The following is a 20,241-nucleotide window of genomic DNA, read 5'->3' as shown; positions in this document are numbered from 1 at the left end:
GTGTCTGTTTAGGGTTACGCGACCGGCCCTAATTTTGTATTCCCCCGACCCTAATTTTTCCCCACTCTAATACGAAAAAAATAAAGTCGGGATTTCGATCTCAGACTCTGGTTCCAGGCACTATTTTAGAGTGAAAAAAAAAATCAACCCGGCCTACTGACCCTATTATTGTTTGCCAATGTAACCCTAAACAGACATTTTTTTTGGCCTGATGGACCAAGGACAAAAGGCGATTTGTATAGTCCACCATCTGACATAGGGTGCTAATTTTAATATGATCATACAAAATATTAAAACGATAGAACGATCAACTTTTATTAAAAGATTTCATTATACAATTAATACAAAATGACAATGTGATAAATAAGATGTCGAGGAAAGACAGATGAGAAGGAGAAAGGGGAATCATAACAAATATGGACAATAAGAAAAGTACAAAATAAAAAACTCTTCAATATTTTTTGTTAATGAAAATTTACATTTACTTTTAACATTTTTTGTACTTAACTTTATGTCCCTAACCAAGAATTTCTTCAATCAACAATGCCATTTCTCTGTCCTCGCTGAAAGCTCTGCCTATATGTAAAAATATCTACATCTTCTACCAAAGCCACTCCTACTTCTCTCATTCCGTCTGTCATCTCACTCCTCTATAACCAGTTGTGTATCTCTCACCTGTCATTCTGTCCGTCTCACTCCTCTATAACCAGTTGTGTAGCCAACCATTAGTGGAGAGGTTGGTATAAATCTAACAAATAATACAGAATTTTTGCTATGCATTTTTCAATCATAGAAAAAAAAACTAATTACCAATTTACACTCAAAGTGAACAATTATATCCTCTCAAAAACAACCATATTTTTCTATATTTTGTCACATTATTTGTTTCAAATTTGCTTCATTATCTCAGTGTCTGGACCTTCAAAACCACGGACGTTTCTCAAACAATGTCTTTTAAATCTGGTCAAGAAATCCAACACAAATTTCTCCCCTAGTATCCTTCTACTGTATCCAACACAGGATGTTATTAAAACGGTATGCATAAGATAATCACAAACCTGACAAATTATACTGTACATAAAACAAAGATAGTAGATGGGGACATCCACGCAGAAAAACAATGTCCGCACTGCTCATTATTTACCTTTTATCAGAGACCAATTAGTTTGATTACAGTCAGGTATATTGATGATAAAAGCTACGATGTCAACAGGTACGTTAGTTCAACATTACAATGATGCACATACATGTTATTAAACATTGGAATCTTGGAACATGTCTCTCAGCCGAACTGCAAGTTGTAAGCCGACATAGAAGGTAATCCTTACATCAGTATATATAAAGGTGACAGATTATAACATTGAAAGCAGAAGAGTATGTTGAAGGGAGACAACTCTTAGAGAGAAACATCTTGGATACCATGAATAATACAATATAAAACTGTGGTGCTTCGCTCAGACACACTTAATGCTGGTGTTACACATATATATTACAATGATACTGATGATGTGCAGATTTCAGTGGCCATCTTCCTTCACTGTTTTTCATGCCGACATGAATCCCAAAAGATATTTCAACAAAATATAGAGTTGGTCACAAGCTTGTAGAGAAGACCTTTCAAGACATTATTTTCTGCACCAAGCTACAGCAGTAACTTTGGATGCACCAAGCTGTTTTACCTGCCTTTACTATGTACGAGTATATAAGTACATCAACATTGTGTAAATATCTACAATGAAGCACTGACTTACACACTTTCCTGTTCTACAGGGACTAAAGTGTTCAAACATTAAACTAAAGAGTCTTGCTGTACTCTGATCCATTAGGTAAATCACAAATGAAAAATTAACAAACAAATGATTAAAAAAACATGAATCTGCCTAAAACTTTACCCACGGTTTCAAGTTGATTTTTGTCAAAAAGGTATACAATATGTATATCATTTTGCTGACTCCTTACACATATTAAAACCACCATATCAAGATTATAACAAACAAACACAGACACAAAACAGAACCTTGAAGATGATGCACTAAAATTTCTGAAATCTAGAACAGTAAAACTATATGTTTGAGTATATTTCACTGGATCAACAGGGTATAGACATTTTAGTTAACCCATTCACATTCCTCATCTTTTGAGCAAAGAATGCCTAACTTCAAACAGGGAAAAACAGTTTCTTTCAAAATGTACAATTTCTTCAATGCAAATTTGTATTTACATTATGCAAATGAACTGCTTAAAATGAGAAAAAAACAGACAACAATATAAGTATGACACCCTTATGATTCTCACTCGCGGACACTCTTACATATGTCTTATGACTTCTCTGCTGGAGTAGTTATATCACCAACAATGGCCAGGATGGTTCAATAAAACACGGCGTGACAAAGGAATCATGCTTATCCTTCATATCAGAAGGCTATCAAGTATGTCAGCCCCTCACTAAGTTCTGTTTGGGTCTAACGATTGGTCTGCCATGGTGCCGTGGTTGTATCTCCTAGTTATAAATGTGTGATGCCGGCCATTGTCGGAGGCTATGTACACAGTAAAACACTGTCTGTCTAGTTGTAGGTCAGCGACTCCGTTTGTATGATGTCATACTTCATAAATGATTTGGTCTTATCCTCGTAGTAGCCATATATCTTCTCTTTCAGGCTTTCTCCAAATCCGGCGTCTCTCTTCACAATCCATCGGCTCCTCAGTTCTGTAAATACAGCAAATATTAGAATTGAGATTCTGTGATCCTAACACAGGGTATCAATGTTAACAATCTCCAATCTCCACAAAGCCTTTGACCTCTTTCAGAAAATTTGATACAGTCACAAAATTTGCTTTTTTTACTCAAAATTATGGTATTTTGTACTTTAAAAATTTAAAATCTGATTTAAACTACATACTGAAACCTATTCCAGGCAAATCGGACCAGTAGTTATAATAAATATCTATACACAGTTCAATTTTGAACACTGAAAAGCTGTGGCTGCCATCTTGGATGTTGGTCAAAAAAAAAAAAGGTTGACACATCTGCAGGTAACCAGAAATGACATCACAAAATTTCGTCGCTATCAAATTTAAAGTTTTTTGTGAAAATGGTCAGACAAAGTCGCCGCGGAAAAAGAAGAACCAGAAGAAGAAGAAGGAGAAACGGAGCAAACACAATAAGTTCACCACTCCATTTGGGAATCTTAATAAAACAATGGTTTGCATTATTTTGTTTTAGTTCCTGTAATTAAAAAGACCTTGAATTGTATGATCTAGCCATGGCCAGTACATTGTAATTCTAGGTGTTCAAACAACAGATTAATCCTAACTACAACAATAACAAATTATTGCTGTTCATTTCGTAATAATACAAGGCCCCTTCAAACAATTTGACTACAGCTATAGATATAACTTACCTCTCACCTTCTTCTAACACCTCTCCCCTTAACCTGACCCTTCTTCTCCCTCCTATTCTTAACTTACCCTCTTCCCCTATCCCCCACAAACCATCCATCCTCCTAACTTTCCACCTTGACCGACCCCCACACACCATCCATCCTCACAACTTTCCACCTTCCCCGACCCCCACACACCATCCATCCTCAAAACTTTCCACCTTCCCCGACCCCCACACACCATTCATCCTCCTTACTTGCCACCTTCCCCGACCCCCACACACCATCCATCCTCCTTACTTGCCACCTTCCCCGACCCCCACACACCATCCATCCTCCTTACTTTCCACCTTCCCCGACCCCCACACACCATCCTTCCTCCTTACTTGCCACCTTCCCCGACCCCCACACACCATCCTTCCTCCTTACTTGCCACCTTCCCCGACCCCCACACACCATCCATCCTCCTTACTTGCCACCTTCCCCGACCCCCACACACCATCCGTCCTCCTTACTTGCCACCTTCCCCGACCCCCACACACCATCCTTCCTCCTTACTTGCCACCTTCCCCGACCCCCACACACCATCCGTCCTCCTTACTTGCCACCTTCCCCTATCCCCCACACACCATCCATCCTCCTTACTTGCCACCTTCCCCTATCCCCCACACACCATCCGTCCTCCTTACTTGCCACCTTCCCCGACCCCCACACACCATCCGTCCTCCTTACTTACCACCTTCCCCGACCCCCACACACCATCCATCCTCCACTTTCCACCTTCCCCGACCCCCACACACCATTCATCCTCCTTACTTGCCACCTTCCCCGACCCCCACACACATCCGTCCCTCCTTACTTCCACCTTCCCCGACCCCCACACACCATCCATCCCCTCCTTACTTCAACCTTCCCCGACCCCCACACACCATCCATCCTCCTTACTTGCCACCTTCCCCGACCCCCACACACCATCCATCCTCCTACTTTCCACCTTCCCCGACCCCCACACACCATCCATCCTCCTTACTTACCACCTTCCCCCGACCCCCACACACCATCCATCCTCCTTACTTGCCACCTTCCCCGACCCCCACACACCATCCATCCTCCTTACTTGCCACCTTCCCCGACCCCCACACACCATCCATCCTCCTTACTTGCCACCTTCCCCGACCCCCACACACCATCCATCCTCCTTACTTGCCACCTTCCCCGACCCCCACACACCATCCATCCTCCTTACTTGCCACCTTCCCCGACCCCCACACACCATCCATCCTCCTTACTTGCCACCTTCCCCGACCCCCACACACCATCCTCCTCCTTACTTGCCACCTTCCCCCCCCCACACACATCCATCATCCTCCTTACTTGCCACCTTCCCCGACCCCCACACACCATCCATCCTCCTTACTTGCCACCTTCCCCGACCCCCACACACCATCCATCCTCCTTACTTGCCACCTTCCCCGACCCCCACACACCATCCATCCTCCTTACTTGCCACCTTCCCCGACCCCCACACACCATCCATTCCTCCTACTTGCCATCTTCCCCTATCCCCCACACACCATCCGTCCTCCTTACTTGCCACCTTCCCTGACCCCCACACACCATCCGTCCTCCTTACTTGCCACCTTCCCCGACCCCCACACACCATCCATCCTCCTTACTTGCCACCTTCCCCGACCCCCACACACCATCCATCCTCCTTACTTGCCACCTTCCCCGACCCCCACACACCATCCTTCCTCCTAACTTGCCACCTTCCCCGACCCCCACACACCATCCTCCTCCTTACTTGCCACCTTCCCCGACCCCCCACACACCATCCGTCCTCCTTCCACCTCCCCTTCCCCTACCCCACACACACCATCCTTCCTCCTTACTTGCCACTTCCCCGACCCCCACACACCATCCTTCCTCCTTACTTGCCACCTTCCCCGACCCCCACACACCATCCGTCCTCCTTACTTGCCACTTCCCCGACCCCCACACACCATCCTCCTCCTTACTTGCCACCTTCCCCGACCCCCACACACCATCCTTCCTCCTTACTTGCCACCTTCCCCGACCCCACACACACCATCCTCCTCTCCTTACTTGCCACCTTCCCCGACCCCCACACACCATCCTTCCTCCTTACTTGCCACCTTCCCCGACCCCCACACACCATCCTCCTCCTTACTTGCCACCTTCCCCGACCCCCACACACCATCCTCCTCCTTACTTGCCACCTTCCCCGACCCCCACACACCATCCTCCTCCTAACTTGCCACCTTCCCGACCCCCACCCCCACTTCCACCTCCCACCCCACCATCCTCCTCCTTACTTGCCACCTTCCCCGACCCCCACACACCATCCTTCCTCCTTCCCTTCACCTTCCCCGACCCCCACACACCATCCTTCCTCCTTACTTGCCACCTTCCCCGACCCCCACACACCATCCACCTCCTCCTTACTTGCCACCTTCCCCGACCCCCACACACCATCCGTCCTCCTACTTGCCACCTTCCCCGACCCCCACACACCATCCGTCCTCCTTACTTGCCACCTTCCCCGACCCCCACACACCATCATCATCCTCCTTACTTGCCACCTTCCCCGACCCCCACACTCACACACCATCCTCCTCCTTACTTGCCACCTTCCCCGACCCCCACACACCACCATCCTCCTCCTCCTTGCCACCTCCCCACCCCCACACACCATCCGTCCTCCTTACTTGCCACCTTCCCCGACCCCCACACACCATCCATCCTCCTTACTTGCCACCTTCCCCGACCCCCACACACCATCCGATCCTCCTCCTCTTGCCACCTTCCCCGACCCCACACACATCCTCCTCCTACTTGCCACCTTCCCCGACCCCCCCACACACCATCCATCCTCCTACTTGCCACCTTCCCCGACCCCCACACACCCATCCTCTCCTACTCCACCTTCCCGACCCCCACACACCATCATCTCCTACTTGCCACCTTCCCCGACCCCCACACACCATTCATCCTCCTTACTTGCCACCTTCCCCGACCCCCACACACCATCCTCCTCCTTACTTGCCACCTTCCCCGACCCCCACACACACCATCCGTCCTCCTTACTTGCCACCTTCCCCGACCCCCACACACACCCATCCGTCCTCCTTACTTGCCACCTTCCCCGACCCCCACACACCATCCGTCCTCCTAACTTGCCACCTTCCCCGACCCCCACACACCATCCGTCCTCCTAACCTGCCACCTTCCCCTATCCCCCACCCCTTCCATGAGCATATACTGGATACTTACCATCATCCCCTGCGAGCCTCATCAGCTGGAAGGTCTTATAATTGCTGCACTCGTTAACGATGTAAGGTCCCAGGTAGGTGATGTTGTCCAGCGCTGGACTGACCACTCGGTATTTCCTCTTCAGGACGTTGGCTCGAGGTAGATAGTAACCAGACTGGAATCGTAATTCACAAAGTTATAGAGGTGATAGAAATTTATCTCCACCTTAATGTCTAATTGGTGTATCTATCCAGGAGATTACGCTTGACCAGAGAAATACCGATTATTTCAGAACAAGAGGCCTAGAAGGCCTGTATCGCTCACCTGCTTTGTAATGCCAAGAAATGTTCTGAATACAGGATCATTGATTCTTTTCTGAAGGAATTTAAAGATTCAACTAATTTCCCTATTGGATCCCACTCTTTCTGCTCCAGGGGGTCAAAGCCAAAATTCATACAAATTCTGTTCCCCTTCACCCAAGGATGTTTCTGGCCAAATTTGATTACAATTCAAGCAGAACTCTATGACAATTAGCAAATAAAGAATTGTTTATGGATGGACGACGGACGACAGACACTGCACCATGACATAAGCTTATGATCATTGGCCCTTTGGGCCAGATGTGCTAAAAATGCTAAAAAAAAAATGTTAGTAGAAATATGTGTATAGCATAAATGCACACACCACAATATGAAATTGGACCAGCACACCACACTGTGTGTCATGACTCACGCTTCATTCCATGGCAGAGACACAGGTGGTGGGTGGGGTGTGGTGGTAGGGAGAGACACAGGTGGTGGGTGGGGTGTGGTGGTGGGGAGAGGTACAGGTCAGACACATTAGCGCACTGTAAATCAGTTCTTTTGTTTGAAATTCTTCTTTTCAGATGAGATAAATCTACACGGTTACTGAGTTCTCTTCATAGAGCACAAAATTTGACACTTATTGAGTTTCTGGGAATTTGTCACTGTTTTATTTGTGGTTATTTCCATTCAATTTTAAATGCGGACTGAGTTCATGGAGGATTTTTACTCACATTGATTTTGTTTAGAAGGTCAATGAGGTTCCTCGGGGGTGAAACTTCATTTCTGTTCAGGTTCATTACATAACACACTCTGTCGTGGTAATCTACGATGGCCGACTTGTTCTAAAATAGACAAAAACAGTAATCTTGTTTAATTAATCAACATAAACGCCAACAATTTACATTCATGAATGAATAAACAATTCCATGAATAGACGTCAAAATAACACATTTTGAACAGTCATTTAAATAATTCACATCTACAAACGTTTAAGACAGTAATGGTTATTAAAACATTGATAAAATTCATACTCTTATATACAGATACTATTAACTTTTTAGTGTTTTGGAAACGTAGTGGGTTTTTAAGGCAAAACAAGTAAAAAAAAAATATCAAAATAATGATTTGTTATTGTTCTTAGTTATTTTATCATCAGCTTCTTGTTTCGTAGACCCTATCACACAAATGGGGCCGCGGTGGCCGAGTGGTTAAGATGTCCCGACATATTACCACAAGCCCTCCACCTCTGGGATGCGGGTTCGAATCCCATGTGGGGCAGTTGCCAGGTACTGACCGCTGGCCGGTGGTTTTTCTCCGGGTACTCCGGCTTTCCTCCACCAACAAACCTGGCACGTCCTTACATGACCCTGGCTGTTAATAGGACGAAAACTAAAACAAAACCAAAACCAAAACCCTATCACACCTTACCCTTTCAGACCTTATCACACCTTACCCTTTCAGACCTTATCACACCTTACCCTTTCAGACTTTATCACACCTTACCCTTTCAGACCTTATCACACCTTACCCTTTCAAAGTCATGCAGGATGAGAGACTTGAGAATGTCATCAATCTCTGGCATACTGATACGCTCGAAGACGTTGTCTGTGACCTCAATCATTTCCTCCATCTTGACGGTGGTGAAGAGAGGCTTCGGTCCGTGGTGGTGTTTGCGGCCATGCTTGCGATAGTGATGTTTACGGCGCTGGTCGGGTACTGTCAGGCCACCGTCATCAATCCTGGGTAGGGTGTTGGTGTCCTGGAACATCTGACTGGTTGGATCATTGTCAGTCTTCCTCAGTATGAAGGAACAGCGACCTTTGGCGTGCTTCAGCTGTCAAAATGATTGGACATTTTAGTTGTAGACATCTTATAAGCTGTAGCATTTACTTTGTTCAAGTCTATTTATATTATATTTTACATGCTTTTCTGTAAACATATCAGTTTACAGTCACACAAGTTTCTATCATTGTAATGTTAAATTGTTAATTTGGTGTACACCTGATTCATATACTTAACTTGTACATCCAGGTACTGATGTTCTGTTCAAAATATATGTAGAATGTTAAAAAGACATAAACCAGAAAATATTTTAACTTTACATAGCAGCTTTATATAATCCTATGAAGATAATATATATAATAGTTGTGATAACATTTTGGTGCTCACTTTGCTTGGAGTCATGTGGTTTTTGTACAGGTAATACCCAGCAGTCGCCCCCGTGGCCAGGACGAGGAGGGCGATGAGGATGAGGAAGAGATTTAGCCAGGTCTTAGACCTCTGTTGTCTCACATTCACCTGTACAACGGGCTCTGGCTCTGCTTCAGTCTGTAACATAAATACACGTTTATTATTAAGCATACAAATAAATAGGTAGCGAGAGTACCAGAACAAGTTACTGTATACTGTGTCTCACATTCACCTGTACAATGGGCTCTGGCTCTGCTTCAGTCTGTAACATAAATACACGTTTATTATTTAGCACACAAATAAATAGGTAGCGAGAGTACCAGAACAAGTTACTGTATACTGTTATTATTATAAACATAATATTTATCTGAATAACTTCACTTTCCAGATATTGTAACTATGTATATTGTATGATTTAAATTGGTATCAAGGAAGATTCATTTTGCCATCTGGCGATGTGATAGTCAACTAACGCAAGCAATTTTAAATGTTTACATGATGTGTCATTTTAAAGGTTGTCATAATTTAAAAAAAAAAATTCTAATAAAATGATGTAATTGAAATAAGTCATTCACATATATTTTGGGACTCACTAATTTTGTCTGGGACTCACCATTTTCTAAAGAGGCGAGTCCAGGACTCACAAGAAAAAAATCTCTCATAGATTGCTGAGATAATCAGAACAACGATGGCAAACATAAGACAACCCGTATCATGAAATTTGATTTTTTTCATTGAATTGTTCAGAAGGTGGTGATAAGTATAGTTATAACAATAGCAAATAAGTTTTTTGGTTCTACAAAATGATCAGTCTCATTTTAAATTCCTATTTTAAGAGTTAAAAGCTGTTTCGGAAGGTAGTGGGCTTTTAATAGGCATGCATATGTCCTTTATACAGAATTCAAATTCCAACAGCACCAAAATTTGTTGGTAAGTCTGTCCTTTACAGAAAAGTGTCCTATATATATAGAGTGGTGTTATACAGCAGATTTGACTGTATATGTGTATGATTGTATGTACGTAGTAACCTCATCTGTCGTGATAAGCCTCAAGCTCATTTGCATGGTTTTGATATTGATATATATACACAGGATAGCAACTTAAGTACAGAAATTGATCATTTATATATACACATAATCATATGATATGTACATTTAAGTACAAACCTTACCAAGCCTTATAAATAAATATATAGATACATTGACACTACTGGTTTATAATCATGTATTTGGAAAGTTGCCATCACAAACGGAAACTCAATGATAAAGCAATTTGAACTTCCTGTATATAGGACTCCACACAATTACAAATACTCAGATCATGTTAAATGCAGTCAATGTCATCACATTATAAAATTTTAATAGCTATAACAACACGTAATCGTAACTGTATCATGCATGTTCTGCAGTATCTGTCGGTGACAGTCTGTGCTTCATAGAAATGTGTATACACTAGCCCTCTGTACTTGTCAGTGAAAACTAGTGTCTACAGTTTAACATTTTCTAGGAAACATGATGTCATCATGATGTCGATCAATCATATAGGTACACATGTACAAGTATCCCTAGCCTTGAAATCACATAATAACAAAACACACATAAATTAATATTTGTTTTTCAGAGCAACAGGGTTACTGTATAAAATTGGTCTGTAGACAAAGCTATAGTTATATATAAATAATTTATGTTTATAGAGGAGTGACAACTGTGTAAAAGAAGCAGGTCTCTGACGTTGTATGCTTCTTTTGCTAAGTCAATTAATAGAGAGTGCACAGCCAGCCTTGGTGATATATCATGTATCATTTTCAGTTACCGTGAAATCATCATTTTTCTTGGGGGTTTATATTAATTTTCATGGATTTTGTTTTTGAACACAATCAACTACTTATATAATCAACAACAAAAAATTATATCCCCACAAAAAAGCTTATCTTTTTAATGATTTCAGTCATAGAATGATTGCTATTTCACTACATAAAGCTTATTTCAGGAAATACAACAAGTTCAAATTTCATAAAGTATTTATTGTTCAAACAAAGAAAATTTTCACAATTTGTTAGAGTAAGACAACATGTATATATACCAACGAATAATTGATTGATCCTATCATGTGTAGTAGATTTTAATTGTACATAGTGATACGTTCGTATTCTAGCTTCATGCTACAGTGATTTTTCTCCTATATAACTGGGGTCGGTAAATGACCCCATTCCCAATGCCTTAAACCCCCCAATTTTTTTCCCAATTACAATGAAAATTTCCCAAATCAAATCTCTGAAAGACAAACAAAACCCAAAAATATCTCCCCTTTTTGTTTAATCTAGAACAACCTAGTCTGAAGCTGTTGTGATGGTCATCATCTTTTGATAAAATGAAACAGTTTACCGTTTTACAATATTTAATCACCTATGATACCATGTTTATTAATGGGAAACTTTTTCCCAAAACTGCTCTTTGTGCGATTAAAAATTCCCCATTTGTTACAAAAACTTTTTTCCGAAAATACCCTGAAAAATCGCTGCGCTAGAGGGAATTTCCCTTTAGTTCAGTCAGGTAGAGCGACGGATCAGTAAGTCCAGGGTCCGGGTTCAAGCCCCTCTGGCGGCAAAGCGACACTAATCTCGCCCCGTTACATTTGATGCCGTAAACCATGTACTCCAAGCGAAAGCTTTACGCAATTGATAGGCTTCGTTGGAGACAGAACCTGAATTGGTCTTTGTTCAGGGGTGAACACGTTCGAAAGGGGGGAGTAGTGTAGCAAGTTTTAACTGTACATAGTGTTACAGTCGCCTTCTAGCTTCGCTCAATGGGGAATTTCCCTTTAGCTCAGACGGTAGAGCGGCGGACCAGTAAGTCTGGGGTCGCAGGTTCGAGCCCGGCTGGCAGCTGCATGCCACACTAATTGAGTTCTGTTACACATGAAATTATCAAAGCTGACACAAGAATTATTTCTTGGATACATCTATAAAAACACTGGTCGAATAACAACCCTTTTAAGATTGTTATTGCTGTAGAGTACAGCTTAAATCTCCTCAAGAGAACGCACAGTACGCCACTGGGGTCAGCTGTGTTTACTGTGTCTTGGACAATTGTAGTAACTTCTTCTCCACGAATTTAAGTGTCAACAAAATATTTAATTATACAATCCAAGAAAATCGAGTCCAACAGAGATCTAAATGGTGTTTGGAGGGTCTCGTGTTTGAATCACAGTCTAGCCACTACAATTTCTCCTCTCCAGTGACATCGGATATAATCCTACGTATACCTAGAGCAGAGAGCGAGCGAGATGTGGAGCCTGAGAGTAGAACTTGTAATATTATAAATAAATGTAATACCTTAAGTAATCATTGAACTTCACGTATAAGTGTGTTCTTTGCATGAAACATGCTCTCAAAAATCATTGAAAAACGTTTTACAATTACATAACAATTAGTATTTGAAAATGGAGTTAAAACATTTATGTTGATCGCCAAGAATTTATAAATAATGAAGAAACAATATACAACTTACAAATGACGCATAATAAAGATAATAACGATTTTCAAACAATTACATTGTCTCAATCAGTAAGAAATGCAGCTGATTTTCTTATGTAACCCGACAGCTCGATACGCAAAATATTTAACAACAAGACAATAACATACATATTTTTCATTATAAATTGACGCGTCTTTTCCCGACATCATCAGTATCACATACTAGACGTGTGGATTTCTTTATCTCAAATATCGCCTGATTCATTTACGAACTACCTATATCAGTGTTTATTGACGTCGCTAGAACACACCAACAAAGTCAATGTTGATATCCCGACATTTTGTAATGAATCCCGGAAGAGATCTCTAAAACCCTAAATAACAATACTCACCAGCGGGACGGTCAGCACATCTTTCTCCACAAGTTTCTTTTCCTCTTTCTTGTCTTGAGGGATTACTTTATAGATCGTCATGGTGCCGAGAGAGCCAGCAATCCAGACGAATACAAATTGTTATTATGACTTTCCTAAAATTTATTATGGACGACTTCCGGTTTGGGTTATAACGTCACTTGACAGAAGTCTCATTCGCCGAACGAGACTTCGTCTTCGCCAATCAACTGAGTACGATTTGGCGGTTCAATTCGAAAAGTACATTTTTCGAGTTAGTAGAATTCTGATTAAAAAGGGATGCTTGATTTTTATTTCTTCGTGATACATTTACGACTGCTAGCCTTATTCATGTTGGATTACAAATATATATTTGGGATCTGCTCTAGGTGTTCTAGTTCTGGTCCCAGTTTCATGACTACCCTTAAAGGATTTGTGCAGCCATTTTTTTTTTATAATACGTCAGGATATTGCTTTGGATGAATGAAAAATTAAGTCCCACCCAACGAATCGCCTAGCTTTTAGCGCTATCGGTTGGTTTTGGTCGTGATTTACGGGTAGTGTCGACTACGGTTCAGAGATAATGAGCTAGGTGGTCACGTGGTCTTGTGATGTCAGAGTAGTCCGCGGCTACACAAGGTAAGCCTAGTACTATACATGTATACAGCATACGAAATTTCGAAATTCTTTATTTCCGTAAGTATACAACTTATTGGAATATTAACATAAAATATACATATATACAATCAACAAGGGTAAACATTAAATTATCATAGACAAATTGAAATGCACATATGTGATTAAGTGATTCTGCTGTTGTTTGCCTCAATTATGTACTTGCCTAATAAATTAAGATCTTTTATGTTAAACAGATGGCTTTTCCCAAAAATAGTTTTTAATGTATTTTCTCCGAGGATCTGAAAATTTTGGACAAATAAATAAAAAATGATATTCATCTTCTATTTCGAAGAGTTCACAGTTTCTACATAATCTATTATTCCTTTCAACATTTCTATATCTACCTGTCTCGATTGCAAGATTATGAGCTGAAAGACGGAGTTTGGATACAGAAATTCTACGTTGTTTTGAAAGAGACTTCGTTAAATAAAATTGTAATGTTACGTCATCTACTAGATATCTAAAGAGATCACATTTACTGGAAGTGCTTATTGTTGCCAACAACAGTTGTTTTGTCTGATCATCAATTCGTTGTTTAATTAACGGAAGTAAAATGATATCAGCAGGAGACTGCCTTAACCATATATAACCTAACCCAAGTTCAGATAGTTTCTGTTTAATAAACACTAAAAAAATTATGTTTTGGATGTACTTTTTCAGTTTCCTTAAAAAAGAACTGATATATTTCCTTCAAAATACAGTTATTACTATTCAATAGTTTAAACCAATACTTGAAGGCTTTGAAGATTTGTTGATTTACCAAGGGAAAACGACCAAGTTCATAATAAACCATTGCATTACAAGTTGATTTTTTTTACACATAAAATATTTTTACAAAATTCTATATGAACCTTTTCAACTTCACCAGCTTTAAATCCCGCCCATGTTTCACAAGCATAATGAAGGATGCTAACAATATATGTATCAAATAAATGTAATAAAGTTTTAATATTGAAATTTACTTGATTGAACTTTGCCCGCAAGGCAAAAACGGCCTTGCGAGCTTGACTAGCTACGTGTTTAATAGTGGTTTTGAACTTGTTATTAAATCGTAGTAAAACGCCTAAATAACAAAATTCATCAATAACTGAAATACATTTTCCTTCATATGTCCATGATTCCGATTCCTTAATATTCCCACCATTTCGAAAAACTACAATTTTGGTCTTTTCAGTGTTAACAGTTAGCTTCCATTTTTTAGTGTAATCACATAAACAATTAAGCAAACTTTGTAAACCTTCGACAGATTCAGAGGAAAGAACTAAATCATCGGCATATAAAAGTAAAAATAGACTGAGATCACCGAATTCGTATGTACTTGCACCATTTTCAATAAAACTATTTTCAAAATCATTTATAAACATGGAAAAGAGTAGAGGGGATAAGATTTCCCCTTGCATCAATCCAATATGACTAGTAAAAAAATCAGAACATTTCCCATTCACAAAAACACATGATTTTACAAATGAATACAGACCCTTAATAACTTTCAAGAATTTCCCTCTGATGCCCAGTTTGATTAACTTATACCATAAACTTACTCTATCAACAAAGTCGAATGCTTTCCGAAAATCAACAAAACAGCAATATAATCTTTTTTTGGTTGATAAAGATTTGGAAATTATAGATTGTAAAGCAAAAATTGCATCAACTGTACTTAAACCCGATCGGAAACCAAACTGCGCATCCGTAAGAATTTCTTGATCAGAACAAACATTTGCAAGTCGTTTGTTAAGAATAGAAGTGAATAATTTACACAAACAGCTTATTAAACTTATTCCTCTAAAATTGTTAGGGTCTGTAGTAACACCCTTTTTATGAATAGGGACAATAAGTGCTGGCGACCAGTCTGCTGGAAAGCATTCAGCTTCTAAGATATTATTGAAAAGAGTGTGTAATGATGGAATCAGCATATTTTTACAGAAGATAAAACATTCGTTGAGCAGACCATCCGGACCATGAGATTTACCCTTCTTAAGATTAGAAATTGCAAGTTATTTCTTCCATAGAAATTGGAGAATATAATTCATTAAAGATGACGTCATTTTCGAAATCGCTGTTATCAGTATCGGATACGAAATTACCATCTTCATTACCGTGACCTGCTACGTTTTTGAAATGATCAAAAAGTTGATCCATTGGCATTTGAGGAGCTTTTGCTTTTTTCTTTGCAAAAAGTTTGTAGAAGTATTTTGGATTATGTTTTCTTAAGTACTCCATCATGTCACCCTCTTCACACACATATTGACGCTTTAGCCTACATTCCATGACTTTATACTGCTTTTTCTTAGTTTTGAGTACATCGTGAGTTAAATAATTTTTATCATAATTGAAATTATATAGGGCGTCAAGATATTGCGTTCGTAAAAAAATTAATTCATCGTTAAACCATGGTTTGTCTTCTCTTGTCATTAACCTTTGCCTCTTATCACAAGTATTTTTTCTAGTATCATAGCACGATTTCATAAAAAAAAAGGTTTCATTATACTTTGTACATTGTAGTTCAAGCGTAAAATTTTTAACACTTTCATCAATGGAAATCTGATTCAGGTCACCTCTTATCAGTACATGATTATGCAGCCTGTCTAAATTTACATTTAATGACTCCATAAATAAATGTTTTGATTCATCGTTCCATACAAATTTAGGACGATCTACGCCATTATAAGAATCATTTAAGATATCAGCATTAACATTACGTTTAGCACATAACTGAATATGCAAAGATGAATGGTCCGAGAATTCAGTAAAGTTACCAACAATAAATTTCTTTACCACTGGAAACAAAGAAAAAAGGCAAAATTAAGTAATCAATAACACTCATACCATTTGACCCACAAAATGTAAAATCATTCGAAGTACCGTCAGGATCTCTGCCGTTCATAATACGAAGGCCAGTCGATTTACATAAACTGATCAATCTGTTTCCGAAATCGTTAACAGTTGTATCCGGGTTAATTCTACGGGGTAAATCTTTAACATCATCACACAAATAATTAAAAACGGAGGCTATGTGATTCTGGATTCGATCAACCACAGTGTCATTTGCAATAAAATCGTCATTTTCACGAGTACGACTATTTAAATCTCCAATCAACATAACATTGTGACGTTCCATAATGACAGACAGCATGTTTTCTATTTCTTGAAAAATATCACAATTGTATTGCAAATAAAACTGAGAAGAACTAGGAGGGATATATGAAAACAGAATGGTAATATTTTTGTCGCTATCAACAAGGTTGTTGTCAATAGTAACTGGTATAATTGTATCAAAAACAGGATCCTCAACATACACAAATTCAGAGATAGCATCTCTAATAAGTATGACGTTACCACCACCTTGATTGCTGCGAGATAATTTTCTGGGAACAATAACGGTTTTAAAACCATCTATGTCTAAGCAGAAGTCATTTGGAATCCAACACTCAGAAACGAAGATAATGTCATATGTTAAAATATATTTCTTAAAGTTATTTTCATTGATCTTTTTACCAAAACCGCCATTAACATTCCAAGACAAAATTTTAATGTCAGAGCTAGGATTAGGCTGCTTATTGCTGGAGACGCTAGTATGAGGCTCCTGCCGACACCCCTAGCTATGTACGGAGGCACTCGTATTTCTTCTTCTACGTTTGTGTAAGGGCCGACTAGAAGCAGGCGACTTTTTCAGAACATCGCTGTAGGAACGACTATCAGCGCCATTGGATGAAGGAACTTTGACACTTGTCTCATCAGTATCCTGTTCAGAGGAAACAGAAGCCGCCACATAGAGTTTGTTGTCAATGTACAGTTTGTCGCGCACTAATCTGGTAGTATGGCCATTGGCCTTGGCCTGTTTCCTGACGGGGTAAAGGGTACGACGCTCGGTCTCGATTTCGGCCGGGAATTGCTCATTGATGCTGTAAGGGCTGCCACGAAGCTTATACGACTGAGTTTTTACATACACCAAGTCCTTATAATGTATGAAGTGTGCCACAATCGGTCGTGGTTTCCCACGTTTGTGCTTGCCAAAGCGATGCACATTGCCAAATTCGATGCGAAAGTCGATATCAAGCTCTCCAAACAGAAAATCACGTAGGACCGCCTCGGAGTCCTCACCTTTTTGCTCACCATGCAGGCCATGAAATATTAAATTATTTTTCATGGAACGACATTTCATGTCAAGAAGATCGTCACTCATTTGACTGTTCTGTGATTTCAGGTTTTCGAGGTCGTTTTGTAGAGAAGCAATCGTAGATTCTATGCTTTCCTGTAGGTCAGCCACATTACCTTTGTTTTCATCAATACGTATACGTTAGATCTACAATTTGAGTTTTTCAAAACATTTTATTTACACTATTTCAAAAATTCAAACAAGCATAACGTTATATCTAACTTTATATTAGACAATCAGTCCAATTTGATAGCGATATCAAAATAATGTTCGGATCAGTCTGGACTGAGATTCAGATAGCATATGATGTAAATTTCAGTGTAATAAAAAACAGTATAATGCAACAAAAAATTAGCATGAATATGTCTAGAATCCGTGTTTTTATTTCAAGCTTCTGCTATAACAATGCAAACACGGCACAGTTTTTGAGTAAAAATAAAATGTGGACGGTTATATATGATATTGATATAACAGTACCGAACTTAAATACCGAAAATAATATGTATATCTATATTGCTGCCTTTGAAACTTTATCCATAACGCTTACTAAAAAGTAGAAATACATCAATGTTATTTCTGATATATGTTCCTAAATTACAGTTTAAGTGTAGATTTAAATTTATTATTTCAAAATTATACTAAATCCTTAAAATAGTATATTCATCGTCGACCGTTTTGTATATCATAACGAGATTTATTAGTATGATATATGAACATAATTTTCTATTTCTACCTTTTCCAAAATTTCCATCAACGCCGTTTAAATTTTTCATTTCCCACTTATATCGCAAAAAAATTCGTAATTTTCACCAGGTGGCAATATCCCAAAATACCCAGGAAAAACACTGTAACCACATAAAGTGTTCAAATGAAAATTGAAATTACATGTATCCAGGCATTATAAATAGATATAATATTTTGTTCCTTTTTAAAAATATACTAAGTGATATTTAATAAGTATATTTAGTGTGATAATGTTGTAACCCTTCTTGTATGACTATACATGTATATTTAGGTTCGAAACGGTGAAAATACATGATTAGAATTTTCACTAATACCTAAGAAATTACGGAATATTGCTATATGCCACGATTTCGTAATTACAGTAATCGACTGGTATAATTTTTAAGGTTAAACCTTTAGTTGAAATAGTTCTTAGAACCATTTTTGTTCCTGAATAAGTCACCTTCCATTTTTGTTTTACCTGTGTACGACATATATATGTGTATGTAATATATATCCCTAGGTATGATCAGGGATATTTTATTTCCATTTGCTTTTACATCTTCTTTTTTAAAATGGAGGTGACAATAAAAAAAACCTAGAGCATAGATGTACGGGGTTTTCATAATTCAAATCACAATCCAATTAACGGGTGTCCTAACCTGATTGACAGTAAGACAATAGCAAAACCCGATATAGTCCACCGAATAGCAAATTGCCCGCGGCCAGGTAATTACAGGTGAGTTCGATGAATGGCGTTGTGTACAGGTAAACAACATCCTAGTCAAGGTATTACATAACCATCAAACCAATGGTTCAAAGCATGGCTAATTATATATCTATAATATCGGTGTATCTACTTGTATATCGATTAAAAATTGAAAGCGACCGCACGGTCCGAAAAAATAGTTTGTTTTGCTCTAGTAATATCTGAATTATTTGATCTTTTATAATATTAAAAGTTAATTCTTTCTACCACATGTTGAAACGTTTTACGGTATTGGAATAAATTTAAATGTATCTCGATTTATTCGGTTAGCAACACACAACACAATGTTTGTAATGATCAATCATCGGTGTGTACGTATACGTATATCAAGCATCATTTCCTTGATGCTTTATCAAGGATGTCTTAAATTTTTACGTAAAATTTCATTTTACAGTAACATACTTTGTAATTCACAATGTATCAAAGATACAGACTACAGGAAAACATTATCTAATGAAAGCTTATTCGTCGCTGAACTCCTCGACAAAAATCTGAAACTTTTATTTCTGTGTGGATTTTCTTTCATAATATTACACGAAGATACCTGCTATTAGAGCATAAATTACCGCCGACACAACTTCGCTACCCAAGGGTAGTCTAGGCCTAGTCTACCATACCGACGTAGTCTACCGTACCCTTGCATTGGCTAGCGAAGTTGCCGACGACGGAGCATAAATGATTAGTTACTCTTGATTTGAACAATAATTGGGATTTAATTTTGTATATACATGTCTTATTAATATATATATATATAAATGATATAAGATACTTTATTTTGTTTTTGGTGCATGTGCAATCGGTGTTCGTTCCATATAGAAAATAGTGCCACTGATTTTTTTCAATATTTTTATCCTGAATGAAAATCAATGGGAAGCTCGAACTTTTCAATGGTGGTAATGGTGT

General features: G+C 39.2%; 1 protein-coding gene and 1 pseudogene across 1 annotated transcript; both read right to left on the bottom strand.

Moving 5' to 3' along the window:
* Positions 1 to 301: 301 nt before the first annotated feature.
* On the bottom strand, positions 302 to 13,199 carry LOC138307603 (integral membrane protein 2B-like). The gene is made up of 6 exons (XM_069248408.1): positions 13,016 to 13,199; positions 9,128 to 9,286; positions 8,487 to 8,792; positions 7,690 to 7,800; positions 6,675 to 6,828; positions 302 to 2,707 (listed from the first exon to the last, which is right to left on the bottom strand). The coding sequence occupies exons 1-6, from the start codon at positions 13,094 to 13,096 to the stop codon at positions 2,565 to 2,567; spliced, it is 954 nt and encodes a 317-aa protein (XP_069104509.1). The 5' UTR covers positions 13,097 to 13,199; the 3' UTR covers positions 302 to 2,564.
* Positions 13,200 to 13,706: 507 nt separating this feature from the next.
* LOC138308097 (uncharacterized) lies at positions 13,707 to 17,873 on the bottom strand (annotated as a pseudogene).
* Between the last annotated feature and the right edge of the window lie 2,368 nt (positions 17,874 to 20,241).

This window comes from Argopecten irradians, chromosome 14 (genome assembly GCF_041381155.1).
Source record: "Argopecten irradians isolate NY chromosome 14, Ai_NY, whole genome shotgun sequence".
Taxonomy (NCBI): domain Eukaryota; kingdom Metazoa; phylum Mollusca; class Bivalvia; order Pectinida; family Pectinidae; genus Argopecten; species Argopecten irradians.
This window is presented reverse-complemented; position numbering and strand designations above follow the sequence as displayed.